We start from the raw sequence: 25363 nt of genomic DNA on the forward strand, positions 1-25363 counted from the left end.
TATTATTAATGACATAAAACGTATTTATAGATTGTTACTGACAGAGAATGGTATAATTTGTGTTCCGTGTGTTATCTGAATGTACTTGCCTGTGATGCTGCCACAAGTCAGTGTTTCTCTGTACCTGTACCTTCCCGTACTTGTGCACTCGGCAATAAATTCAACAGGGCCTGAGAAATCTCAGTGAGATTTGGTTAGAATATCATCTTGGCAGCTCGGTAGGTCAAATGTATGAGACAGTACACTGTTAAGTGCAAAACACTGAACAGTGTTGATGATCAGAGGGATCTTGGACTCCAAGTCCATCGCTCCCTGAAAGAGACTTCACAGATTGATTGGGTGGTTAAGAAGGCAAATACCATGGTTGTTTTTATTAGTTGAAGCACTGAGTTCAAAAGTCGGGAAGTTGTGTTGCAGCTGTTGCGAGCCTGCGGTCGTACTGTGACTGTTTCTTTAAGAGCGCCGGAGAGAGGAGGCGGGACTATGACGTCAGTCACAGGCTGACAGCGCTAACTGTGGATTTAACCATAAGAGAGAGAGAGAGGGATCTGCAGACAGGCAGTCGGCCGGTCTAAAGAGAGAGAGAGAGAGAGAGAGTGGAAAAGCTGATAGCTTCAGTTTGTCGCAGCTGAGGCTTGGAACTCTCCTGTGCCCACAAGAGTGGGTTGATCATCGGTACACGGAACCACAACGAATGTGTGTGGCTGTCACTTCGTATAATCCATAGGAATAGATTTTGGAATATTTTTGGGGACCGCTTTTGTTAACACTTGCCTGTGATAACCCCTGGAAGACGGTATTCCTGTGACAGGTCACTTTGATAACTTGTATGTGGACGGATTCAACGGATAAGAACTTCGACGACAGTTATTTTAAAGTAACGGCCTTTTCTCTACGTTCCACCCTGGATTACAAATATCCCTCTCCCATCATTTGGATTGCTGAACTTTCCTACTTTACCATCTCAACACTCTAAGCTTTGTTCCCTCAGGCTCGATAATTTGGGAGTTATATTTACACACATATACACATAACACTGTAAACTTTCCTTTATTTCCTTAAGTTACTATATAATAAGTAGATACCAATAAAGATAGTGGCTTTAACATCAAAACCACACTCCAGTGTGAACTCTATTGCTGCTGGTTCGTTTCTAAAACGTTACAGTTCGCACAGCCTTATAAAACTGTTAGACCACATCTGGAGTGTTTCATACAGTTCTGGTCGCCCCCATTCTCAGAAGGATGTCGGGGCTTTGGTAGGGTGCAGAAGAGGTTTACCAGGATACTGTCTAGATTAGAGGGCATGAGCTATAACGACAGGCTGCACAAATCTGGGTTGTTTTCTCCAGAGCGGCGGAGGCTGGTGTGAGACTGGATGGACGTTTACAAGATTACGAGAGGAATAGATAGATTGGACAGAGGATATATTTTTCCTAGCGGTTGAAATGTCCAATACAGTACATTTAAGGTAGAGGAGATGTGAACGGCAAGTTTGTTTCTTTCCACAGACTGGTGGGTAGCTGGAAGCTCTGCCTGCGGTGGTAGACTTTACCGATCACGTGATCCCGTTCAGCCTTCCCATTTAACCGCAGATGGGCAGCATCTGCGCGTCTGTTTCCGAGGCCCCGCCCTCCGGATGATGCAACATCACTTCGCGCATGCTCACAGTCTCCGGGTGGGCGGTGTTTTCCTTTCCGCTCAGTGCTTAAGTATATCGTCTGCGGGATCGGGAAGGGTGCACGCTGCTTGGGTCGGGGAGCGGGGGTCGGGATCACTGTCTACGGGCCAAAGGTATCACTTTCCCATCGGTGAGTATTGAGACCGATCCTGAGCGGGGAGATCTAATGTTGGCCCGTGAGCTCCGAACTGAGGGCCAATTACTCATTTATTTTCCAATTATCTGTGCTCATCAAAAATGTGTAGACTTCACTTAATCTGCATTGAACGATCCAAACCAGGAGCCCAGTCTGTCTGTTTCCGGAATTGAAGTGGGAGTCGCGCCAACAGGTCACGTGAGGCTGTTTGCCGCAGATCTGCCCTGCCCTCCGCTTTGTGACGCAAGATTACGTTGTGTATGTCTAAAATCCCCGGATGGGTGGTGATGCTTCCTCCATGTCATGTTGGGGAAATCTGATGTTGGCCACTGAGTTCCGTTAACTTCCCCTAACTCACCTCACTTCCTGAGGCTCCTTGTATTTGTCTTTGAGCTTTATGGCTGTTGTGCCTTCTCCCCGACTGGGGTGGGTGAGAAAGGAGAACGTTCCAGGTTGTGGGATCTTTGATTTCACTGCCTGCTTTACCGAGGAACTGGGAAGCCTAGTGGGGAGAATTGTTTCTGTGATGTGCTGATCTGTATCCAAAGGTCTCTGCAGTTCCTCGCAGTCACAGGCAGAGTAGTTACCGTGCAAAGGCATGAAGTGTCCGGATGGGAAACTTTCTATGGTGTGTTGATAAAATTTGGTGAGGGTCAAAGTGTAAATGCCAAAGTTCTTATTGTTTGTTCTAACTTTGTCATTTTAAGATCTTTTATACTGTAGTGTGTACTATTAATTCTGTATTTGTGTATTGCTGGAGAACCATCTGTGATCATCCTTGATCTCCACCTGGTTCCATCTGCTCATTCCCTGCCCATCTTGCTCAACCTCTGTCTAGTCTCCTCACCTCCAGCTTCAGTGACGTTTATCAACCATCTGGGTCAACCTTGGTCCACCCTGCATGACACCTATATCAGCAATCTTTCTTCTAACCCTTGTCTTCATTGTGAAGTGTTGTTTTACACCTGGAAGCAGTTTTTGTTAGCTGGAATGCTAGAGGATCATTAGGTTCCAGTTCTGTTTTGTATTACTGTGGGAGTGCTAGTTTTTGAACAGTGACTGGCTGACACAATGCAGCATTGTACTGGCAGCAAGGAGTACTGGGAGAGTTGGTGCTTGGGCTATAATGCTGTGATTGGCATTCCAGGCATATGGAACTGTTGATGTTTTGGCTTTGACTTTGGTTAGTACTTCTATAGATGGGGCTGGATGGTCGTCCTTCTGCAGTGAAGCAGAAATTTCGAGCAGCTGGACATTGGTTGTGGGGAAATCCCGGATTGCACTACCCAGTGTGAGATGTGGGGACGATGTATGAGACTCTTAGGGTGGGTAAGTGGCAGGTTCAGCTGTGTGACCCTGTGAGTTTGGGTCCTGGTATATCACAGTTTTCGATCCAAGTAAAATGGACCCGAGGATCAAGCTGCCAGGGTTTATAAGGTGTTGAGTGAGTACTTCTGGTATGGGATCAAATGTTTGTTTCTGGAGTTCCTTTGGAAGCAATAGCTGTTAATCTGTGGTGAGAATGAGTTTGTATTCCATCCCTCACAAGGAGAGGCTGTGATTAAATGGGCTGTTCTGTGTTTGCACCAGTAGAAATAGACCTGGGGGTTCAGTGTTCGAACTGTGTTTGGAAATTCCTCCTCACTGTCATCTGTCTGTCAGGTAGTGGAAATCAAACAGAAACTCAAGTTGCTGGAGATCTGCACTAAAAACGGAAAATTGTGAATCCATTATGACAAAAGATTGTGAACCTGATTCATTAAATTTATTTTTCTCTCCACAGCAGTTCCTTACCTGTTGAGCGATTCTGGTGATTCCAATTTCTTTCTATTACATTCACCCTGGAATGGTTTAAATTTCCTGATCATCTGTTATACTTGGTGATGTGTTCAGTGCAGTTGTTGCGAAGAAGGTTCACATGAATAATCTCAGGAATGATCGGCTTTATGTATGAGGAGCATTTGACGGGGTGGTGAAAGGCGGGGGTGGTGGTTAAGTAAACCTACTGAATACTGAAAAGCCTGGATACAGTGGACATGGAGAGGATGTTTCCATTAGACGGAGAGTCTGATCTGACAGCACAGTCTCAGAATAAAGATGCTTCCCTTTAAAACTGAGATGAGAAAAATTTCTTCAGCCAAAAGATGGTTGATCTGTGGAATTTGTTGCTACAGAGGGTGGTTGAGGCTGTCATTTAGGTATATTTAGGGCAGAGATGAATATATTCATGATTGCTCAGTAGCTTCAGGGTTACAGGAGGAAGGCAGGAATATGGTGTTGGAATAAATCTCAGCCCTGGTTGAGTGGTGGAGCAGACTCGATAGATTGAATCACCTAATTCTGTTCCTACTTCTTATATCTTACCATGACCGAATGATGACTCCTTCCTATTCCATATCAGGTTTTGTGACATGTCAGGGACAATTACAGCTTTGTTCACTGAGATCATTATATTTGTCTTCAATGTTTAGATTTCAGTGAGCAGAAATATTTTGTTCTCCTTTGTATTGTTAATGTGCTTCATTATCTTTCATGTTAATGTTAGACCTGTGGTGAGAGATTTATTGGAAGCAAAACCCACAACTGGAAGTGAACCACGACTGAAGATGAAGGAACAGTAGCAAGTGAACCAGCCCATGGATTGACAGCTCCAACTGGAGAAAACCCTTCTGACTCAGGGTTTCCATTGATTCAGTCAGAAGCAAGTTTGGTGAGTCTCATTTACTCAAACTGGTCCTTTAGTCATTACATATCTGTACAAAGTAAGGTAGGGAATAGTTGAGGTGAGAATGACTGTGCCCAGAAGTATCAGTTATGCCTTTGTCAGACCCAGTTGCAATCACTCCAGGTCTGGTAATGTACTGTCAGTATCCCAGCTCTATAAACTCACTCACATTCCCTCAGTGTTTGCTCATTTGAAGAACTTGCATCTTCTGAAGTAGCTTTTGGTTGGTTCTGAGTGTGGAGAGGGAAAGAGGGGTGTTCATATTTACTATCTTGCAAAGAGAAGTAATTGTTTGAAATTACTTGCTGCAAACTCACTACTCATACCCTGTATATTCTCAACCAGATAATTGATTTAGATGACAAGTAGCAATGGGTGTAACCCTGGGGTACTCCACGAGGCACTGGCCTTGACTCCAATAAACAGCCTCCCGTCATCACTATCTGCGTCCTACCATCTAGCTGTTCCCAGACTCTGGGCTCTGTGACAAACACAATGTTAGCAGCAAGATTAGACAGTGATTAATATAAACAGAGATTTGTTGCTTCCTGAAAGCTGTCTGATGCAATGGACCAGATCCTCCCCTGTTTACAACTTAATCTGCCCTAGGACCCCTCCTCCCGAGTCACACTGTGTCTGATAACCCACATCCCCAACACCCTCCACCCTGCCAGTAGCCCCACAACTTTCCCACCATTTACCCCACACCCGTACACGTAAACAGATCCACGTCACTGACATCCACTCTCACAGCTTGGGGAACCAGAACTAACTGATCCTACATTCCTGTCCAGCTGTCCGGCTCAGTCCTGGCCCTTTCCCACTGCAACCGACCTTCAATTTACACAAACCTGAGATCAGCCCCTTCCTCATCGCCACCCAACCAGGAGAACCGCCGGCAACATCTGGGGTCGGCACTGAGCTGTGATTTGCAGGAGGTCCCCACGCCGCCACCAGTGGCCGGAGGTCGGAGGGACAACGTAGAGGATTTGGCTGTTCGGATCTTTCACTGTGACACTCCCGAACTCTGCATTAACTCCATCCAGCCAAATCTGGATGAACTTTAATGACCAACAAATATAACTCCTGTCAGCGATCAGCTATCTGAACGATTCACTCACTCTTAGAGGAAGGGATACCTACACTGCTGGGGTGTATAGATCGCCGGGAGACCGGACCGCAGGGACGAGAGCTCTTCTGTTAACTGATACGAACCTGTCTTTACCCTGCTGGCAATTCCAGTTTATATTAGCAAATCTGTTGTTTCTGAAAATACTAAACAACGAGACACTGCACTGACTGAGCCACCCCAGACCAAACCACCCTGGAAAGTCCTCCTCAGAAACATTGGGGTTTTCTGACCCAACTTGAGATAAGCAACACACCGCCCACTGTATGGGCAATATGGCAGAGCGGGGTATCTTGCAGGGGACTTTAAATCACACAACATTGGATCCATTGATGAAACCCATTAAGTTTCCTTTGTTTACCCCCTGAAATCATTAAAAACGTCCATTAAACAGCTTTTGAATACAAACTCTCACCCACATGTGATGTCATTCTGGTACCCCCATGTAAAACCATAAGATATAGGAGTAAAATTACGCCATTTGGCCCATCGCACCTGCTCTGTCATTTAATCATGCCTGTTCCAATTTTCCTCAGTCCCAGTCTCCTTCCTTCTTCCCGTAAACTGTCATCAATTAAGAATCTAGCAACCTCTGCCTTTGATATCCATAAATACTCGGCCTTCACTGCTGCCCGTGGCAAAGGATTCCACAGATTCACCACTCTCTGGCTAAAGATATTCCCTCTCATCTCCCTTCTAAAAGGACGCCCTAATATCCCCTTTATTCTGAAGCTGCATCCACTGGTCCTGGACTCTCCCAATACAGGAAACATCCTCTCCACATCCACTCAATCAAAGCCATTCACCATTCGATAAGGTTCAATGAAATCATCCTTCATTCCTCTGAATACAGGTCCAGAGCCATCAAATGCTCCTCATATGACAGGCCATTCAATTTTGTACTCATTTTCGTAAACCTCCTTTGAACTCTCTCCAGTGTCAGCACATCCTTTCTGATATAAGGGGCCCAAAACTGCTGAGAATAATCCAAGAGCTTTATAAAGTCCCAACATTACATGCTCACTTTTATATTTTAGTTTTCTTGAACTGAATGCGAACATCACATTTGCCTTCCTCACCACAGACTCAAACCACAAATAAACCTTTAGGGAATCCTGCACAAGGACTCCCAAGTCCATTTGCACCTCAGATTTTTTTTGTACATTCTCTCCATTTAGAAAATAGTCAACCCTTTCATTTCTTCTAGCAAAGTGTATAATCATGCACCTCCCAACACAGTATTCTATCTGCCATTTCCTTGCCTATTTTCCTGATCTTTCTGTAGCCTCCCTACTTCCCAAAAACGACCTGCCCTTCCAACTATCTTTACATCCCCTGCAAACTTTGCAACAAAGCCATCAATTCCATCATCAAGGTCATTGGCATATAACATGAAAAGAATCGTTCCCAACATAGACCCCTGTGGAACTCCACTAGAAACCGATAGCCAACCAGAAAAGGCTGTCTGTATTCCCACTCATTTCCTCCTGCCATTTTTCCTGTAATAATATAGGCTCAGAGCTCGTTAAGGAGCCTCAGGTGTGGCACCTTGTCAAAGCCCTGAAAATCCAAGTACGCAATAGCAACCAATTCTCCTTTGTCTACCCTGCTTATTATTTCTTCAAAGCATTCCAACAAATTTATCAGGCAAGATTTTCTCTTGAGGAAACAATGCTGACTCCGGCCTATTTTATCTTGTGCCTCCAAGTACCCCGAACTCACATCCTTAACAATCGACTCCAACATTTTCCCAACCACTGTCAGACTGAGTGGCCTATAGTTTCCTTTTTTCTGCCTCTCTCCCTTCTTGAAGAGTAGAGTGACATTTTCAATATTCCAGTCTTCCAGAACCATTCCTGAATTAAGTGATTCTTGAAGGAGCATTACTAATGCCTCCACAATTTGTCCAGCCACCTCTTTCAGAACTGTGGGTGTAAACCATCTGGTCCAGGTGACTTATCTGCTTTCAGATCTTCAGCTTCCAAAGAACCTTCTCTTTTGCTGTAGTCCTTTCTGTACAGGTCCCACCTTCCCTGGAGAGAGCCATGGAACCAAAAATCTTATCTCCTCCCCCTCCCTCCCCCCACCACATGCCTGATGTCATGCATGGGTTTGCTACACCAGGGTCTGGGGTCATGTGTGCGGTTCCTTATGTAAGGTGTCCCCAACCTTTCTCGCGCTGCGGACCGGTTTCATATTGGCAATATTCTTGCAGACCAGCCAATGGGGAGGGTGGGGCGCATCTTCAAGTTCAAGTTTGACAGGGAATGGGGAAAGGTGCAGCTGACTCATATCGCCAAATCATATCGTTTCTTCATGGCCTGGTAGCACATGCTTTACGTCTGCGGGTTTGTTTCTCGCGGTTGTGCATATTAATCTTTCTTCCATTCAGACAAGAGAGTGAGATCCAGATCTGTCATGTTCTCTCATTGTGGGTGGGCATTTTTTTTTTCATTGACTTCATTCCACTGTTACAAATTGCCGAAGTGCAGCCAATGTTTCAAGGTATATAGCCCTATTAATGCAAGAAGGAAGCCTTTTCTGTTTTTCTGGGCTTCTCAAACATTTGTACACTTCAGTGAAATCTCCCTCTGGAAGTTCTAGAGGAGAAGCTCAGTCTGTCTAATACTTCCATGCAATTAAAGTGGGGAATCATTTAGTATTGTCATGTACCGAGGTCCAGTGAAAATCTTGTTTTGTGTACCATCCTCTCAGATCAGCACATTACAACAGTAGATTATGGTAAAACATTAACGGAGTGTAACAAAGCATTATGGTTACAGAGAAAACCACTGCAGGTAGACATATGGTGCAAGGTCACATCGACTTACATTATGAAGTCAAGAGTCCATCTTATAATGCTGAGGAATATTCAGTTTGCTTATAACAGCAGAATGGAAAGTGTCCCTAGGTCTGGTGGTATGTTTTCTGTTTTCTGTTTTTTGTTTTCATTTATCTTCGACCCGATGGGTGGTTGAGAATTGAGAATGTCTGGTCTGGAGTTCTGGGAATCTTAAATTATGTTGGCTGATTCACTGAGGCAACAGGAAGTATAGAGCAAGTCCATGGAGGGGAGGCTTGTTTCCATGATGTGTTCAGCCATCTCCACAGTTCGCTGGTAATTCTTGAAGTCAAAAGGAGAGAGTAGCCATACAAAGTTGTGAAGTACAGGTTTCCCCTGCCATCCAAAGGTAGAACGTTCCTATGAAAAGGTTCATAAGCCGAAATGTCGTAAAGCGAAGAAGCAATTACCATTTATTTATATGGCAAAATTTTGTGAGCGTTCGCAGACCCAAAAATAACCTACCAAATCATGCCAAATAACACATAATACCTAAAATAACAGTAACATATAGTAAAAGCAGGAATGATATGATAAATACACAGCCTATATAAAGTAGAATTACTTCTCTACAACGATTGCCTGCACAGATCTCTGTAGCAAAAATCTCACGTAAGCGCTCTCGGCAGAAAATCTCACGCAAGCGCTGTTGGCATAAACGCGCTCTGCAGTAGCCTTTAAACTATGAAGCTGCCAAATCTACCAAATAACACGTAAAAATACACAGCCTATATAAAGTAGAAATAATGTATGTACAGTGTAGTATCACTTACTGGAATTGGGAAAACAGCACCGAGCACACTGATGATGGTGTGTTAGACTGAGTCGTCGCAGGCTGGGTGGTGCAGTAGCCCCCACCCTCCGGGCCGCCGACCCGATACATTGCCGCGAAGAATGCAGCGGTAGCCGGGAAGCACACAGCACATTGTTAAGAAAAAAGCCGAAATAAACATGCTAATTAATTAGGTGCTGCCTGGCATGCAAATGTCGGCGCAGATCAGAGCATTCTCCGCGAATCGGTACAGTATCTGTCCGGGACTCGGGTGTTGGGGTGGTGGTACACGGAGGTGTCATCTCATCGTCGATCAGGACAGGCAGCTCATCTTCTCCTGTGACTGCCCGCCTTGATGTCGAAGGTCGAGGTTCGTCATCTGCTGTGGCTGATGTGGAAGGCTTGCTTGACTGCTGAGCCTCGCGCATTTTTCTATCATACAGTTGTTTGTAAGCACTCAAACTATCCTGCAAATATCCCCTAAACCTACGTACCCTTTCAAAATTAAAGTCGTACTTTATCATTGCAGCGAAAATCTCACGCAGTTGCTTCACTTTCTGCATTCGGTTGCATTCGGTTTCGATTGTTATCCTTTCCTCTTCCAATTGCATCAGCTCTTCATCTATCAGTTCTTGGCCATGGGATGCCAAAACCTCTTCAACATCATCTTTGTCAACTTCCACAAGCCAAACTCACTTTGTCCTTGCTTCATTCACCACGATCAAAACGCTTAATTATGTCGAGTTTTACGCTAAGTGTAACACCCTTACTCTTTCAGGCACCTTAGAACTCATCTTGCTAACAGCTGCTCAATGCAACATGTTTAAGCAATGCCGTTCCGAATCCGGGGCAGAGCGGCTGCTCGGGCGCACGCTGCCTTTTATCGCGCGCTGATTTTTTTGCGCGCTGCTTTTTTATCGCGTGCTGCCTTTCTTCGTAACAGTGAAAACACCTGAAAGCGAAAACAGGGTACTAATGTAGGTCTTTCGTAACAGTGAGGTTTCATAAAGCGAGCATTCGAAAAGTGGGGGACACCTGTATCTGGATGGGATACTTTTTATGGTGTAAACTTAAATTTGCTGGACAAATAAGCACACTACAAACAGTTCTTTACTTTATCCTTTTCACCAGTTTATTTGTTCGAACTCAGCCGGCGAGAAGATCGGACCCAAGCATCAGAGAGACACAATTCCTCTCCTTCTGGCGGCTCGTGCTGAATCTCTGTCTAACATGCAAAAACGTTACAATTATAGAACTAACGAAACAAAGAGGAGCAACACACATCAAATTTGCTGGTGAATGCAGCAGGCCAGGCAGCATCTCTAGGAAGAGGTACAGTCGACGTTTCGGGCCGAGATCCTGAAACAAAGAGGACTTTAGTTGAACTGGTATTCCCACCAAGTCTGTTGGAGCAAAATTTAATTTCTTAGATAAGAGAGTCCACTAAATAAGGATTTTAATTACAAATTAATGTTCTGTCCAATCCTTATCAGTATTCTCTTTTGTTAGACAAAGGAGGGAGTTTAGTTCAATTCGTGTCTCATGAGAACTCAACTCTACATAACGTTCCCAAGAGACATCTGTGAGCTGTTAATCTAAACAAGCTGCAAGCAGATTCCTCAGTGAAGGACAAAACAGAAATTTGCACACTATCCAGAACAGAGCACACGTAAGTTTGCACTTAGTTTTAACCCATTATTTACAAGAGTCCAAGAATTATTTCTTACATCCCCCTTAAAACTTCATCACCAGAGTATGGTAGCAGGTAGTTGCCTTTCTGACTGAAAACCTGTGACTAGTGGTGTGCCACATGGATCTGTGCTGGATCTGTTGTTGTTTTTCATCTCTGTCAGTAATCTGCAAATTTGTGGATGACACCAGGATTGGTGGTGTAGTGGACAGCGAGGAAGAATATCATGGCATGCATGTGATCTGGACTGCTGGAAAAAATGGGTTGAGAAATGGAAAATGGAATTTAACGCAGACAAGTGTGAGGTGTTTAGCGTATCCTTTTCACCAGTTTATTTGTTCGAACTCAGCTGGCGAGGAGCTCAGAGCCAAGCATCAGAGAAACGGAATTCCTCTGGCACCTCATGATGAATCTCTGTCTAACATGCAGAAACCAGGGTAGGTTTTACACAGTGACTGGTAGGGCACTGAGAAGTGTTGGAGAAGAAAGGGATATGGGAATACACGACTATATTTCACTGAAAGTGGTGTCACAGTTCGATAGGGACAGAAAGAAAGATTTTGGCACATTGGCCGTCATAGACGAAAGTACGAAGTACAGGAGATGGATGTTATGTTGACTTTGTAGAAGACATTGGTGAGGCAAAATTTGGAGTATTGTGTACGGTTTTGGTCACCAACCTACAGGAAAGATGTAAAAGAGTTTGAAAGAGTTCAGAGAAAATTCACAAGGATTTTGCCAGGTCTAGAGGTCTTGGGTTATAAAGAGAGATTGAACAGCTCTGGGCTTTATTCCTTGGAATGTAGAAGATTGAGGGGAGATTTAATGGGGGTGTACCAAAATTATGAGGGACTACAACAAGAGACCATGGATGAAGGGTGAAAGGTGAAACATTAAGGGGAAACTTCTTCACACAGACGGTCATCCAGGTGTGGAATGAGCAGACAGCCCGACTAGTGCATGCGAGCTCAATTTCAACATTTATGAGGTTTGTATAGGTACCTGGATGGTAGGAGTAAAGGTGTAGACAGTTTAAATAGTTCAACACAAACTAGATGGGCCAAAGGGCCTGTTACTGTGTTGTACTTTTCTATGACTCTTGACAAGAACATGAAATAATACTAATATTCATTTAATTCCTTTTAACAGCTGTGCGGACCAACCATTCATCTGGGCAGGAAATGTTTACATAGCCTTAACACTGTGGCACTTTACATTGACAGTAGATAAAAGAAAATCCCAGCTGCACGTCAACAAAGGCTATTTGTGTGAAAGTGTTTCAGTTCCTGTGGGGCCAGGCACCCATGCAGCTCAGTGGGAACAGGGAATAATATCAATGGAGAGTGTCAAACTGAACCAGGTCACCGATTGGAGATGGCAGAAATGCCCCATCTTATAGAGACAGGAAGAGCATCAGAGAATTTGATGGTCATTCCAGATACCAGCACTGTGCCCAGTTAGAAGATGATTTCTCTCTCCAACTTGTACTGAACCTCACTGTAACAGTGTGATGTCAGATCACACCTTGGCAACTCAAGAGATCTCATCTGAAATGTTGTCCTTCAGTCATTGATTGATTTTATAAATCTTTTTTCAGGTTAAAAACGACAAGGAATTTATCTACGGGAATCTCGAACACAGCACGCCAGTTTTGCTGTCTCTGTCCACGTATATTAGAAGTGGAGCAAGGGATTCACTCAATCATCAATCGGACTCAGACTGTGGGGAGGGATTCACTCGATTATCTGACTGACTGGCATGCCTGTCAGTTCACACAGGGGAGAGGCTGTTCACCTTTTCAGACTGTGGGGATTCAAGGTCATCTCATGAAGGTACATCAGCGAGTTCACACTGGGTCAAGGCCATTCACCTGTTCTGTGGGTAAGAAGGGATTCAGTTGGTCATCTCACCTGTGGACACACCAGTCAGTTCACACTGGGCAGAGGCTGATCATCTGCTGAATTTGTGGGGAAGGATTCACTCAGTCATCTAACCTAATGGCTCACCAGCGAGTTCACACCGGGGAGAAGCCGTTCTCCTGCTCAGACTGTGGGAAGGGATTCACTCGGTCATCTAATCTGAAGGTACATCAGAGAGTTCACACTGGAGAGAGGCTATTCACCTGCTCAGACTGTGGGAAGGGATTCAATTTGTCATCTCACCTACTGAGACACCAGTCAGTTCACACCGGGGAGAGATCGTTCACCTGCTCAGACTGTGGGAAAGGATTCACTCAGTCATCTAAACTGAAGGTACATCAGCGAGTTCACACTGGGGAGAGGCCGTTCACTTGCTCAGACTGTGGGAAAGGATTCACTCAGTCATCTACTCTGAAGGTACATCGGCGAGTTCACACTGGAGAGAGGCCATTCACCTGCTCAGACTGTGGGAAGGGATTCACTCAGTCATCCGACCTGCTGGTACACCAGTCAGTTCACACCGGGGAAAGGCCATTCACTTGCTCCGTCTGTGGGAAGGGATTCACTTCGTCATATAACCTACTGAGACATGAGTCAGTTCATACCGGGGAAAGGCCATTCACCTGCTCAGACTGTGGGAAAGGATTCACTTCATCCTATAACCTACTGAGACACGAGTCAGTTCACACCGGAGAGAGACCGTTCACCTGCTCAGACTGTGGGAAGGGATTCATTTGCTCATATCACCTATTGACACACCAGTCAGTTCACACCAGGGAGTGGCCATTCACCTGCTCAGTCTGTGGGAAGGGATTCGCTTTGTCATCTCAACTGAAGGTACATCAGCGAGTTCACACTGGGGAGAGGCCGTTCACTTGTTCAGTGTGTGGGAAGGGATTCATTAGGTCATCTAATCTGAAGGTACATCAGCGAGTTCACACTGGGGAGAGGCCATTCACCTGCTCAGACTTGGGAAAGGATTCAGTCAGTCATCTAACCTTATGTAACTCACTTCGGCTGGCAGCTTAATATAGGGGGTGATAGCCCCCCAGCCCGGCCAAACTTAAGCAATCTCGTTTGGGTGGATGCTACGTGATGTGTACCTTGTTACAAATCAGTACCCTGAAATAACAAACAGTACACAATATGTGATTAAACGAATGAGCTTTATAATTCTTACTTTGACGATAGAGTTAATGAAGTAAACAAAATAAAATAAAAAGGGCCTACTCTCTGCATTCGCGTCTTCTCATCTCTCCCTAGCTAAAGACCACGAAAATTCCTCTTCCAAACTCACAAGGAAGAACATTTCTGTCATTGGATAGCTCTGCATTCCAAAACCCTGTTATCTCTAGTCATAACCTAAACATTGCTGCTACAGAGAAACCATTACCTCAGCAGTGAAACATTGCAGAGAGGCCATTACATGAGCAGTGAAACCTTACAGCAAGTTGCACTTGTGACACACTACCGGGTTCACACTGGAGAGAAGGTTTCAATGAGCTGCATGTTGGATATTTGTCTATCGCTGTTGCTAAATGCAGTCTCAAGAGTGACTGTCGTTGCTGAACTCTGCAATTATTGCTGCTGCTCACCACACCCAGTTCTGCACCCTGGTCACTGGGCATGGGAGGAGTTTCTTCTGCATATTCACCTTTAATGGGACTGGAGTTTAATATTCTGGATGTGAGACAATAAATCAGTTCTACTTTAAACTCTGTCTCCGGTACTTAGTGAATTTATAACACACCTAGTGTACAGTAGAGAGTCAAGTCAGGCCGGCTGGACCCTGCCAGTGATTCAGTTCCATGACAGTCCTTTTCAGTCCTCCCCTGTTATTCTTCTCTCGCTCTTCCTGTGGTGATGGGTTCCAAATAGTCACCACTCTGTGGGTGAAGAGGTTTCCCTTGAATTTCCTCCAGACTGAAGAAGTCGAGCTGACTGCAGTTCTGTCTGAGACGTTCTTCGCCCCTCGAGTCTCTGGGCTGAGGAAGAATGACCTCCTTAATCACGACTCATTTCCACATTATGGGTCATTTTTTCCTGCTTCTAAAAGGTTGTTGAAAACACCACTATCTTCTGTAGACTGAAATCAGAATTTCAAAACCATTAGTTGGATGTTCAATGGAGCAGGGTCAGAAACCAGAGGCGGGTCTGCGCAGGGCAGAGTTTGGGGCTCTGGACGATAGTCGGAGTAAGAACGTATGATGAGGAGAAGGGAATCAGCAGCGGGGCATGGCAACAAATGACAAAGTAGCAATATTTGGAAGCTGATTGACAGAGAAATTCTTTCGGTTGTGTGACTGATGACACAAACAATACCTGTGGTGAGGTGCTCCACTGGTCGAGGAACATGTGTGTGTTGGGAATGCTTTTATCTATTCAGGGAGTTGTTCCTGCTTCTTTACCCTGTAATATTATATCTGGATGGTTATTATGGATTGTCCTATCTGAAATAATGTATTGATTATCATATAATTTGTAAGATTTTGACTCTAAATCTGGATCAAGTGTGAATTTATGGTGCCTTTATGAAGTGATGGAGGGCATTCATATTTTAAAGCAAGATTTTGGTGAATGATATTTGCCACTTGATTGTAACTTTGTAAGTAATCAGATTGAGTTAAACTGCTGCAGGATCCTGGAATGTGTTGGATTGTGTGTGGTTTCTCGTGGCATTTTCTGCACTTACTGCTTTGTTTGTTTGTATTTCATGTATTTTCGATTTTGTTTTCTTTTTGTTAACCACCTTGTCCCGTATTTCTGCAAGAAACCCCTCTGTTTCTGGGAAGAGTTCTCCAACTCTCAGTCAGGTGGTCGATGCTTCCTTGTCACCATCTCGTCTGCTCAGATCGTTGAGATGTCTCCCATGGAGGGTCATACTCATTCCACTGGTTAATGTTTTCTTCCGTAGTGATGACTCATTTTTCTGAGTTGGCTTCTCATTTAAGTTTTCTGGTATGTATTTCTTATTATGATTGCAGATACAGACATGGAGTGCTGAATCCTCATCATTTTTGATGGAAATATATACTTAGAAGTTTTATCTGACTGTTGTGTGATTTTTTTTTTCATGTGTGTTATTTCTCTTCCTCCTTCTGTCCAAGGTAGTGTTAATCTAAGTGGGTTTGAGTGTAAATAACCTTTTCTAAAGATTTCTAAAGTTCTTATTTACCTTTGTAAATTTTACTGATTGAAATAGGACCAAGATATTTTTATTAAAAAAAAGTCAATGTTGGTATTGATAAAAGTGTTTTTTTGCCTTTGTTGCATTTACTAACAATTGAGTTCTGTTTGGCAGGTTTTTTTAAGCCTTGAACTAAATTTTGTCAAAGGTTTTCCCCATTTTGCACTATTTTCTATTTTCTTTGCTTGTTGATATTCCAATTACGTGGGTATCAAGAGTACCGATGAAGGGTCTTGGCCCGAAATGTTGATTCCCATCCATAGATGCTGCCTGACATGCTGAGCTCCTCCAGCACTTTCTGTACAGTTCTCCAAATTTCTAGCACCTGCAGGTCCTCTTGTTTCCCAGATACCTACTGTATATGTTTCTTGAGAGAACAAGCCAAGAACAAGCCGGTAGTGGGGTACTCTCGTATCCCTTTTGCCTATCACCTGTCCAGCTCTTGGCTCCATCCCTCCCCCTCCTGTCTTCTCCTATCATTTTGGATCTCCCCCTCCCCCTCCCACTTTCAAATCCCTTACTCACTCTTCCTTCAGTTAGTCCTGACGAAGGGTCTTGGCCTGAAACATTGACTGCACCTCTTCCTAGAGATGCTGCCTGGCCTGCTGCATTCACCAGCAACTTTTATGTGTGTTGGTAGTGGGGTTGTGTGGCTCTGTTGGTAAAATATTAAATTAAATCATTAGGAAGAGGTGGCATAGGGTTGGAAGCTGTAGAATCTGTAGGTAAGATTAAGGAACAGCAAATGTAAAAAAAAAATCCCTGATGGGAATTGTATAGAGACCCCCAAACAGCAGTAAGTATGTGGTCCACAAATTACAATGGGAGATAGAAAATGCGTGCCAAGAGGGCAATGTTACAATAGTCATGGCGGATTGTCATGCAGGTGATTAGGAAAATTAGGATGGGGTTGGTCTCAAGAGGAGGAATTCCTAGAATGCTTACAAGATGCATTTTTAGAGCAGCTCGTGTTTGACCCACTTGGGGATCAGCTATTCTGGATTGGGTATTGTAATGAACCAGAATTAATTCGGTCACTTAAGTTTAAAGAACCCTTAGGGGCAAATGATCTTAATCTGATCAAATTCACCCTGACAATAGAGAAGGAGAAGCTAAAGTCAGATGTGGAATAAAGAGAATTAGAGAGGCATGAGAGAAAAATTGGTCAAAATTGATTTGCAAAGAACATGGGCAGGGATGAAAACAGAGTAGCAATGGCTGGAATTCCTGGAAGCAATTCGGAAGGAACAGGATATACACATGACAAAGAGGAAGTAGTATTCTAAAGGTAAGGTGACAAAACCGTGTCTGCTAAGAGAAACCAAAGACAACATAAAAACCAAAGAGGGCATAAAGCAAAAATTACTAGTAAGTTACAGGATTGGGAATCTTTTAAAAACCAACAGAATGCAACTAAAATAATTAAGGAAAAGATGGAATACATAGGTGAGCTAGACAGTAACATTAAAGAGGATACCAATTTTTTCTTCAGGTACATTTAGTGTAATAGAGAGGCAGAAGTGGATATCGGACCACTGAAAAATGATGCTGGAGAGGTAGTAATGGGGTGGGGGTGCAAAGTGATGGCAGATGGATACTGTACATCACTCTTACCTGTGGAAGACCCTGGCAGGAATATTGAAGTCCCGGATGTCACTGGTCAGAATGTGTAAAGTTATGTAACGTGGGAGAGGGTTCTTGGGAAACAGAGATGGTCTGAAGGTAAATTGGTCACCTGGACCAGATGGTGTACACCCCAGAGATCTGAAAGTGGTGGCTGAATTGATGTGGAGGCATTAGCAATGATCTTTCGAGAATCGTTAAGGAAATTATATCCTAAGGAGTTTTTTCCTTTATTACTCCCTTCTCCCAGTTTCAACTATCACTTACAACTTCTTCCACCCCTCTCACCCCCACACTTAGTCCTCTGATGTCTCAGCTGTTTTTTTTCCCAGTCCTAATGAAGGGTCTCGGCCCGAAATGTCGACTGTTTACTATTTCCCATATATGCTGCCTGACCTCCTCGGTTCCTTCAGCATTTTGAGTATGTATTGCTTGGATTTCCAGCATCCACAGATTTTCTCCTGTTTTAATAAAAGCAAAAGCGGAGTCATATAATATAGCAAAAAAGTAGTGGGAAGTTAGAGGATTGGAAAGCTTTTACATAACCAATTGGAGACAACTGAAAAAACACACAGGAGAAACAAGATGAAAAATTAAGTTAAGTGAGCCAACGATAGCAAGTATCAAAAGTTTTTCAGATATATAAAGAGTAAAAGAGAGGCAAGAGTTGATATTGTACCACTGGAAGATGATGCTGGTGATTTAGTAATAGAGCAAAGAAATAGCGGCTGAATGTAATAAGTATTTTGTGTCAATCTTCACTGTGTAAGACAGCAGTAGTATAAGACCATAAGACATAGGAGTAGAATTAGGCCATTCAACCCATCGAGTCTGATCCACCATTCTGTCATGGCTGATCCTGGTTCTCACTCAACCCCAATGCACCTGCCTCTTCGACATATCCTGTAATGCCCTGACTGATCAGCAAACTATTAGTTCCTGCCTTAAATGTACCCACTGACTTGGCCCCCACCGCCGTCTATGTCAGAGAATTCCACAGATTCACTGCTCTCTGACTAAATAAAATCCTCATTAACTACGCTAAAATGTCGCTCCTCAGTGTTGAGGCTGTGCCCTCTGTTATGGCTACCCCCACCATATGAAAAGTCCTCTCCTCATCCACACTATCTAGACCTTTCCACATTCGGTGGGTTTCAGTGAGATTTACCCCCACCACCCACATTTGTTAAACATAGGTCAGTGCAGGAGTACAGACCCAAGGCTGGCAAACACTCCTCATATCTTAACCCCTTCATTCCCGGATCATCTTCTTGAACATCCTCTGGACTCTCTCCAATGACAACACACATTTTCTGAGATATGGGTCCCACATACTCTAAGTGCAGCTAATTAGTGTCTTATAAAGTACCAGCATTATCTCCCTGCTTATATATTCTACTTCACCTTAAATAAATGCCAGCATTGCATTTGCCTTCTTTACCACAGGCTCAACCTGTAAATTAACCTTCTGGGAGTCTTGCACAAGGACTCGTATTTCCTTCTGTACTTCTGTTGTTTGAACCTTCTCCCCAATCAGATAATAGTTCCTTTTGCTGAAGTGCATTATCGTACATTTCCCAATATTGTATTCCATCTGCCACTTTTTTGCCCATTCTTCAAATTTGTCTGTGTCCTGCTGCAATCGCATACCTTCCTCAGCACTACCAATGCCTCCACCTACCTTTGTATCATCCGCAAACCTTTCCATAAAGCCATCAGTTCCATTATCCAAATCATTGACCAACAATGTGAAAAGTAGCGGACCAAATACTGACCCCTGAAGACCACTAGTCACTGCTAGCCAACCAGAAAAGGCCCCATTTATTCCCACTCACTGCCTGTTGGCTATTAGCCATTCCTCTATCAATGGCAGTGTTTTTTTTCTGATTTTTATCTTGTTAAGCAGTCTCATGTGTGATACCTGATCAGATGCCTTCTGAAAATCCAAGTAAATGATATCCACTGCCTCTCGTTTGACCATCTTGCTTATTACTTCCCCGATGAAATCTGAACAGGCTTGTCAGGCAAGATTTTCCTGTACAGAAGCAATGCTGGCTTTGACTTATTTTATCATTACTCTACTAGTAACCCCAAAAACTCATCTGTTATGATAGACTCCAGCACTTTCCCAGCCACTGAAGTTAGGCTAACTGGATGATAATTTTTTCTTTGCCTTCCTCCCTTCTCAAAGATTGGATTGACATTTGCAATCTTCCTGTTCTCCAGCACCATGCCAGAATCAAGTGATGCTTGACAGGTCATGATCAATGCGTCTGTTATCTCTTCAGCAACCTCTCTCAGGACTCTGGGATGCAATCCATCTGGTCCAGGTGACTTATTCACTTTAAGAACCTGAGTTTGACTAGCACGTTTTCCTTTGTAATAACAATGGCACTCACTCCTGCTCCCTGACGCTCACGGATCTCTGGCACACTACTAGTGTCCTCCACAGAGAAGACGGATGCAAAGTATTTATCAAGTTCATCTACCATCTCTTCCCCATTTCTACCTCATGAGCATTATTTTCCTGTGGTCCAATATCAACTCTCGCCTTCCTTTCGCATTTTTATAATAGTTTATATTATTGTCTAGTTTGCTCTCATATTTCAGCTTTACCCTTCATATAGCTTTTCTATATTTGGCTGTTGTTAGATTTTAAAAGCTACCCAATTATCTAACTTCCTACTCACTTTTGCTACCTTATAAACACTTTCCTTGGCTTTTATACAGTCCTTAACTTCCTTTGTCAGCCACGGTAGCCTCGCCCCGCTGTTTGAGAATTACTTCTGCAGGATATATCTATCCTGTACATTTTGAACTATCCTCTGAAACGTCAGCCATTTCTGCTCTGGCGTCATCCCCACCAGTATCCTTTTCCAATCCACTGGGGAATCACCTTTCTCATACCTCTGCAATTCCCTTTGTTCCATTGCGATACTACGCATGTGATCTATGCTTCTCCCTCACAAATTGCAGTAGGAATTCAATCATATTATGTTCACTGCCTTCTAATGGTTCCTTTACATTAACCTCCCTAATAAGATCTGGGTTATTATATGACACCCAATCTAAGATAACAGTTCCCCGTGTAGGCTCAACCATCAGCTGATCTAAAAAGCCATTTCATAAACATTCAATACATTCCCTTTCTTGCAACCTCACACCAATCTGACTTTCCCAATCTTCCTGCAGGTTGAAGTCACCCACTACAATTGTGTCATTGAATTTATTACATAAATGCCAAACATTCAGGAGTATCTAGGGCAGAAGTGAGGATAAATGCTTTTGCCAAGGAGAGAAGGTGTTTTGGAAGCTGAAAGGCCTGAAGGTAGATAAGACTCCTGGACCAGAAGGTGAACACACCAGGGTTCAGAAAGAGGTAGGCGAAGAGATTGTGAAGACCATAGAACAGTAGGTGGCATTCGTTAGTCTCACAAGACCATGGATCTGCGCCTGGAAAGTCTTGCTTCAGTCTGTGTTGGTAGAGCAGCGTCTGTTTTGACTGTAGAGGCCCACACGGGAGTGACAGTCTCGGCTGCAGCGACTGCACTTAAAGGCGCTTTCCTCCAGGTTTGTCTTGGTGTTGTTTTTTTGGCGATTGTGCTTTTCTTCAGCAGCAAGTCTCAGCTTCTCTTCTCTTTTTAGACCTCTGCGTAGTTCCAGCCTCCGGCGAGAGCGATCGCTTGCGATGTCCTCCGACCTCTCGATGTTCATGTTCAGTCACTTCATGTCTCTCTTGCAGACATCTTTGACACGAAGATGGGCCGCCCTTGTGCTCTCTTGCTGGAGGCCAGTTCCCCGTACAACAGGTCTTTCGGTATCCACCCGTCGACATGCGGTGTACGAGGCCCAGCCAGCGGAGATGGCGTTGTTGGAGCAGGGTGAAGAGGCTGGGTATCTGGGCGCGGGCCAGGCTCATTGTTGGTGACCCGATCAGTCCATGTGGTGTCCAGGATGCGTCTCAGGCTGCGAAGGTAGTAGGCGTTGAGACGCCGCTCTTGTCTGGAGTAGAGGCTCCAGGTCTCGTGCCATAAAGCAGTGTGCTGAGGACGCAGGCCTTGTAGACTGCAACCTTCGTGTGAGTCGTCAGCTTCTCCCAGACTCTCTTTGTCAGCCTGGCGAATGTTGAGGCTGCTCGTCCGATCCGTCTGTTGATCTCGGGGTCTAGGGAGAGGCTGTCCATGATGGTGGAGCCAAGGTATGTAAACTCGTGAACTACCTCCAGCTCGTAATTGCTAATGGCAATGGCAGGGGGGTGCTCAACGCCTTGGCCCAACACGTTGGTTTTCTTCAGGCTGATGGTCAAGCTGAAGTCCTGGCAGGCTCTTGAGAAGCTGTCCATGAGGCGTTGCAGTTGCTCTTCAGAGTGTGTTGCCAGTGCCGCATCGTCTGCAAACGACATGTCCCTGATGAGTACTTCACAAACCTTGGTTTTTGCCCTCAGCCGGGACAGACTGAACAGCCTCCCGTCCGATCTGATGTGGAGGTAGACACCATCAGTTGATGTTCCAAAGGCGTGCTTCAGCATGACAGAGAAGAAGATGCTGAACAGGGTGGGGGCAAGCACACAGCCCTGCTTCACACCGCTGCGGATGTTGAAGGCCTCCGAAGAAGAGCCGTCAAACTGAACGATGCCCTTCATGTCTGTGTGGAATGACTGAACTATCCTGAGGAGCCTTGGAGGGCAACCAATCCTGGCGAGGATTTTGAACAGGCTGTCTCTGCTCACAAGGTCGAAGGCCTTCGTAAGGTCAATGAAAGCGACGTAGAGTGGTTGTCTTTGCTCTCTGCATTTCTCTTGTAGCTGTCGAAGGGAGAAGATCATGTCGATTATGGAGCGTTCTGACCTGAAACCGCACTGAGGCTCGGGATATACCCTTTCGGCTATTTTCTGCAGTCTGTTCAGGACCACGCAGGCAAAGACCTTCCCAACGATGTTCAGCAAGGAGATTCCCCTGTAGTTGTTACAGTCACTTCTGTTCCCTTTGTTCTTATATATGGTGACAATGTTGCAGTCTCTCATGTCTTTCGGCACCTCTCCCTCTATCCAGCACTGACACAGTAGTTCGTACAGGTGGTTTAGCAGGTCGCCCTTTGCGCACTTGATGGCCTTTGGTGGAATGCCATCCAATCCTGGTGCCTTTCCAGTGGGCAGGCTGTCGATGGCTTTACTCAGCTCTTCGGCAGTCGGCAATGCATCCAGTTCCTCCATGACAGGCAGGCGTTCCACGGCATCTGCGCGCTGTCCGAGATGCTGTATTCTCTGGAGAAGAGTTCAGAGTAATGCTCCACCCATCTCTCCATCTGCTTGCCTTTGTCTTTGATGGTCTCGCCTGTTATGGTGTTCAGTAGTACTATCTTGCTCTGGGTTGGACCGATGGCTTTCTTGATCGCCTGGTACACTCCACGGATGTTGCCTGTGTCAAATGATGAATGAATGTTTTCGCATAGTTGTAGACAGTAGTCATGTGCACACCGTCTGGCTGTTTCCTGGGCCTTGCTTCTTGCTGTCCTTAGCGCTTGCAGTGTTGCCTGGCTGGGGTGGTATTTGTGCTCTAGTAGCGCTTTACCTCGATGATGGCGGTGAGCTTACTTGAGCTCGCTTCAAACCAGTCCTGTGTCTTGCCCCGTTTCTTCCCGAAGGCCTTGAGTGCAGTGCTGTGGATAGTGTCCCTGAGAGAGTCCCATCTCTCCTGAGCATTTACTTCTGGTGGGTCTGCAAGGAGAGCATCCTCCAGTGACTTGATGAACTCCGCCGCTTTGTCTGGGTGTTGTGTCTTACTGGCATCGATGTGCTGTTTGCATGGGGGCTTGGGGTAGCGCAACTTCTTCGGCCGAAGTCTGATCTTGCAGCAAACCAGAGAGTGATCCGTGTCGCAGTCGGCACTCTGAAAGGAGCGAGTCATGAGCACGTTTCTCAGGTGACGGCGTCTTGTGATTATCAGGTCTAGCTGGTGCCAGTGTTTGGAGCGGGAATGCTGTCAAGACACTTTGTGCTGAGCTTTGGTCTGGAAGTAGGTGTTGGTGACACACGATTCGTGGAACATGAAAAGCTCAAGCGGTCGTTGTCCGTGGTCATTCATGTTGCCGATCCCATACCGCCCCAGGCAGCTTGGCCAGGAGTCGTGGTCGGCGCCCACTCTGGCGTTGAAGTCACCAAGTAGCAGCAACTGTTCCTGACTTGGGATCTTCTGTATCGTCATTGAGAGCTGGTCGTAGAACTCGTCCTTTGCGTCTTCTGTAGAGTAGAGGGTTGGGGCATAGACGCTGACAAGGTTGACAGGCCCGTCAGGTGTGTGGAGTCGAAGCGAGAAGATCCGCTCCGTCCCTTTCTTGCTAGGCTCTACCATCTTCAGCAGCGAGTTCTTCACAGCAAAGCCGACACCATGCTCTCTGGTCTCGTCTGAGCCCTTCCCCTGCCAGAAGAGGGTACTGGCCTACAATGTACCCAGGACATCTTCTTGGAGAGTGTCAGCATCCATTATTCAGGACCCCTATCACCCAGGTCATGCCCTTTTCTCACTGTTACCATCAGGTAGGAGATACAGAAGCCTGAAGGCACACACTCAGTGATTCAGGAACAGCTTCTTCCCCTCTGCCATCCGATTCCTAAATGGACTTTGAACTCGTGCTTACTATCTCACATTTTTAACATGTATTACTTGTGTTTTGCATGATTTTTAAAAATTCACTATACATCCAATGTAATTAGTTTACTTATTTATCCACTTTTTCTATGCTATGTATTGCATTGAACTGCTGCTGCTAAGTTAACAGTGATAATGAACGTGGTTTTGATTTTGAAATTATCTGTTTGCATTCGGTACTGCAACGCTCCGGAGAGAGCGAAGGGCGTGTCAAGACACAGATGAACTCACGGTTCTTCACTGGAACCAAGAAAGAGGTCAGTTTGTGCTGGCCACAGAATTCTGAGGTCAAGAGAGTGGAACCGACCCAATGCAACAGGCTTTGTACTTTAAAAACTCTCCCGCACATGTTTCATGGACTAAACCACTTTATTACGATGATATGAAAATTGGCAATGAAACACTTGAAAAGGAACAGAAAGACCGAGAGACCGAGTGCAAAGAATAATAATGCTCTCTCTGTCTCTCTCTCCCCTCTCCCCCTCTCTCCTTCTCTCCCTCCCTTTGTCCTTTCCTTTATCAACCTTTTTATTAATTTCAAAAAGTACACATTTCCAAAGAAGAGGATTATCTCAGACATCTATATCGATAACAATACATATAAAATGTAAAATAAACATTATCAAGATCATACATAGTATTAATCTAATAATATATAATAAAAAGTAAGATAATCAATTCTGCTCTTATCATTTCATAAAAAGAAAAAAGATAAAGAAACTTTTATAATTTTTATATATAGATATATATAAAACCCACTATTCTCTATAATCAAAAAGAAAGAAAGAAAAAAGGGGACTGGGTAGCCCATATTGAGAGTAAAAGCAAAAAAAAAACTAGAAACTTTCTGATCAAATCCAGAGTTTCGAGAAATTAACTGGAAGAGCAATAAATCAAACCATATGAAAATATTGAATAAAAGGTTGTCAGGTTTCTTCAAATTTAAAGGATGTATCAAATGTCCGACTTCTTATTTTCTCTAAACATAAATAATGCAGTAAAGCCAATAAAAA

General features: G+C 44.5%; 1 protein-coding gene across 5 annotated transcripts in view; it reads left to right on the forward strand.

Moving 5' to 3' along the window:
- Positions 1 to 1687: 1687 nt before the first annotated feature.
- LOC140210909 (uncharacterized) overlaps positions 1688 to 25363 on the forward strand; it is a 29310-nt gene continuing 5634 nt past the window's right edge. The window contains exons 1-3 of one of the 5 annotated variants that reach the window (XR_011889330.1): positions 1688 to 1810; positions 4362 to 4526; positions 12572 to 12806. Coding sequence is in view for 1 of the 5 variants with exons in the window: in XM_072280181.1 (XP_072136282.1) it covers positions 12972 to 13922 (951 nt within the window). In the remaining 4 variants the exon portion in view is untranslated. Of the gene's footprint in view, positions 1811 to 4361; positions 4527 to 12571; positions 16095 to 19894; positions 24608 to 25363 lie in introns of those variants that run through there. The other 4 variants (XR_011889328.1, XR_011889329.1, XM_072280181.1 and 1 more) reach the window with 4 other exon arrangements.

This window comes from Mobula birostris, chromosome 16, assembly GCF_030028105.1.
Source record: "Mobula birostris isolate sMobBir1 chromosome 16, sMobBir1.hap1, whole genome shotgun sequence".
Taxonomy (NCBI): Eukaryota; Metazoa; Chordata; class Chondrichthyes; order Myliobatiformes; family Myliobatidae; genus Mobula; species Mobula birostris.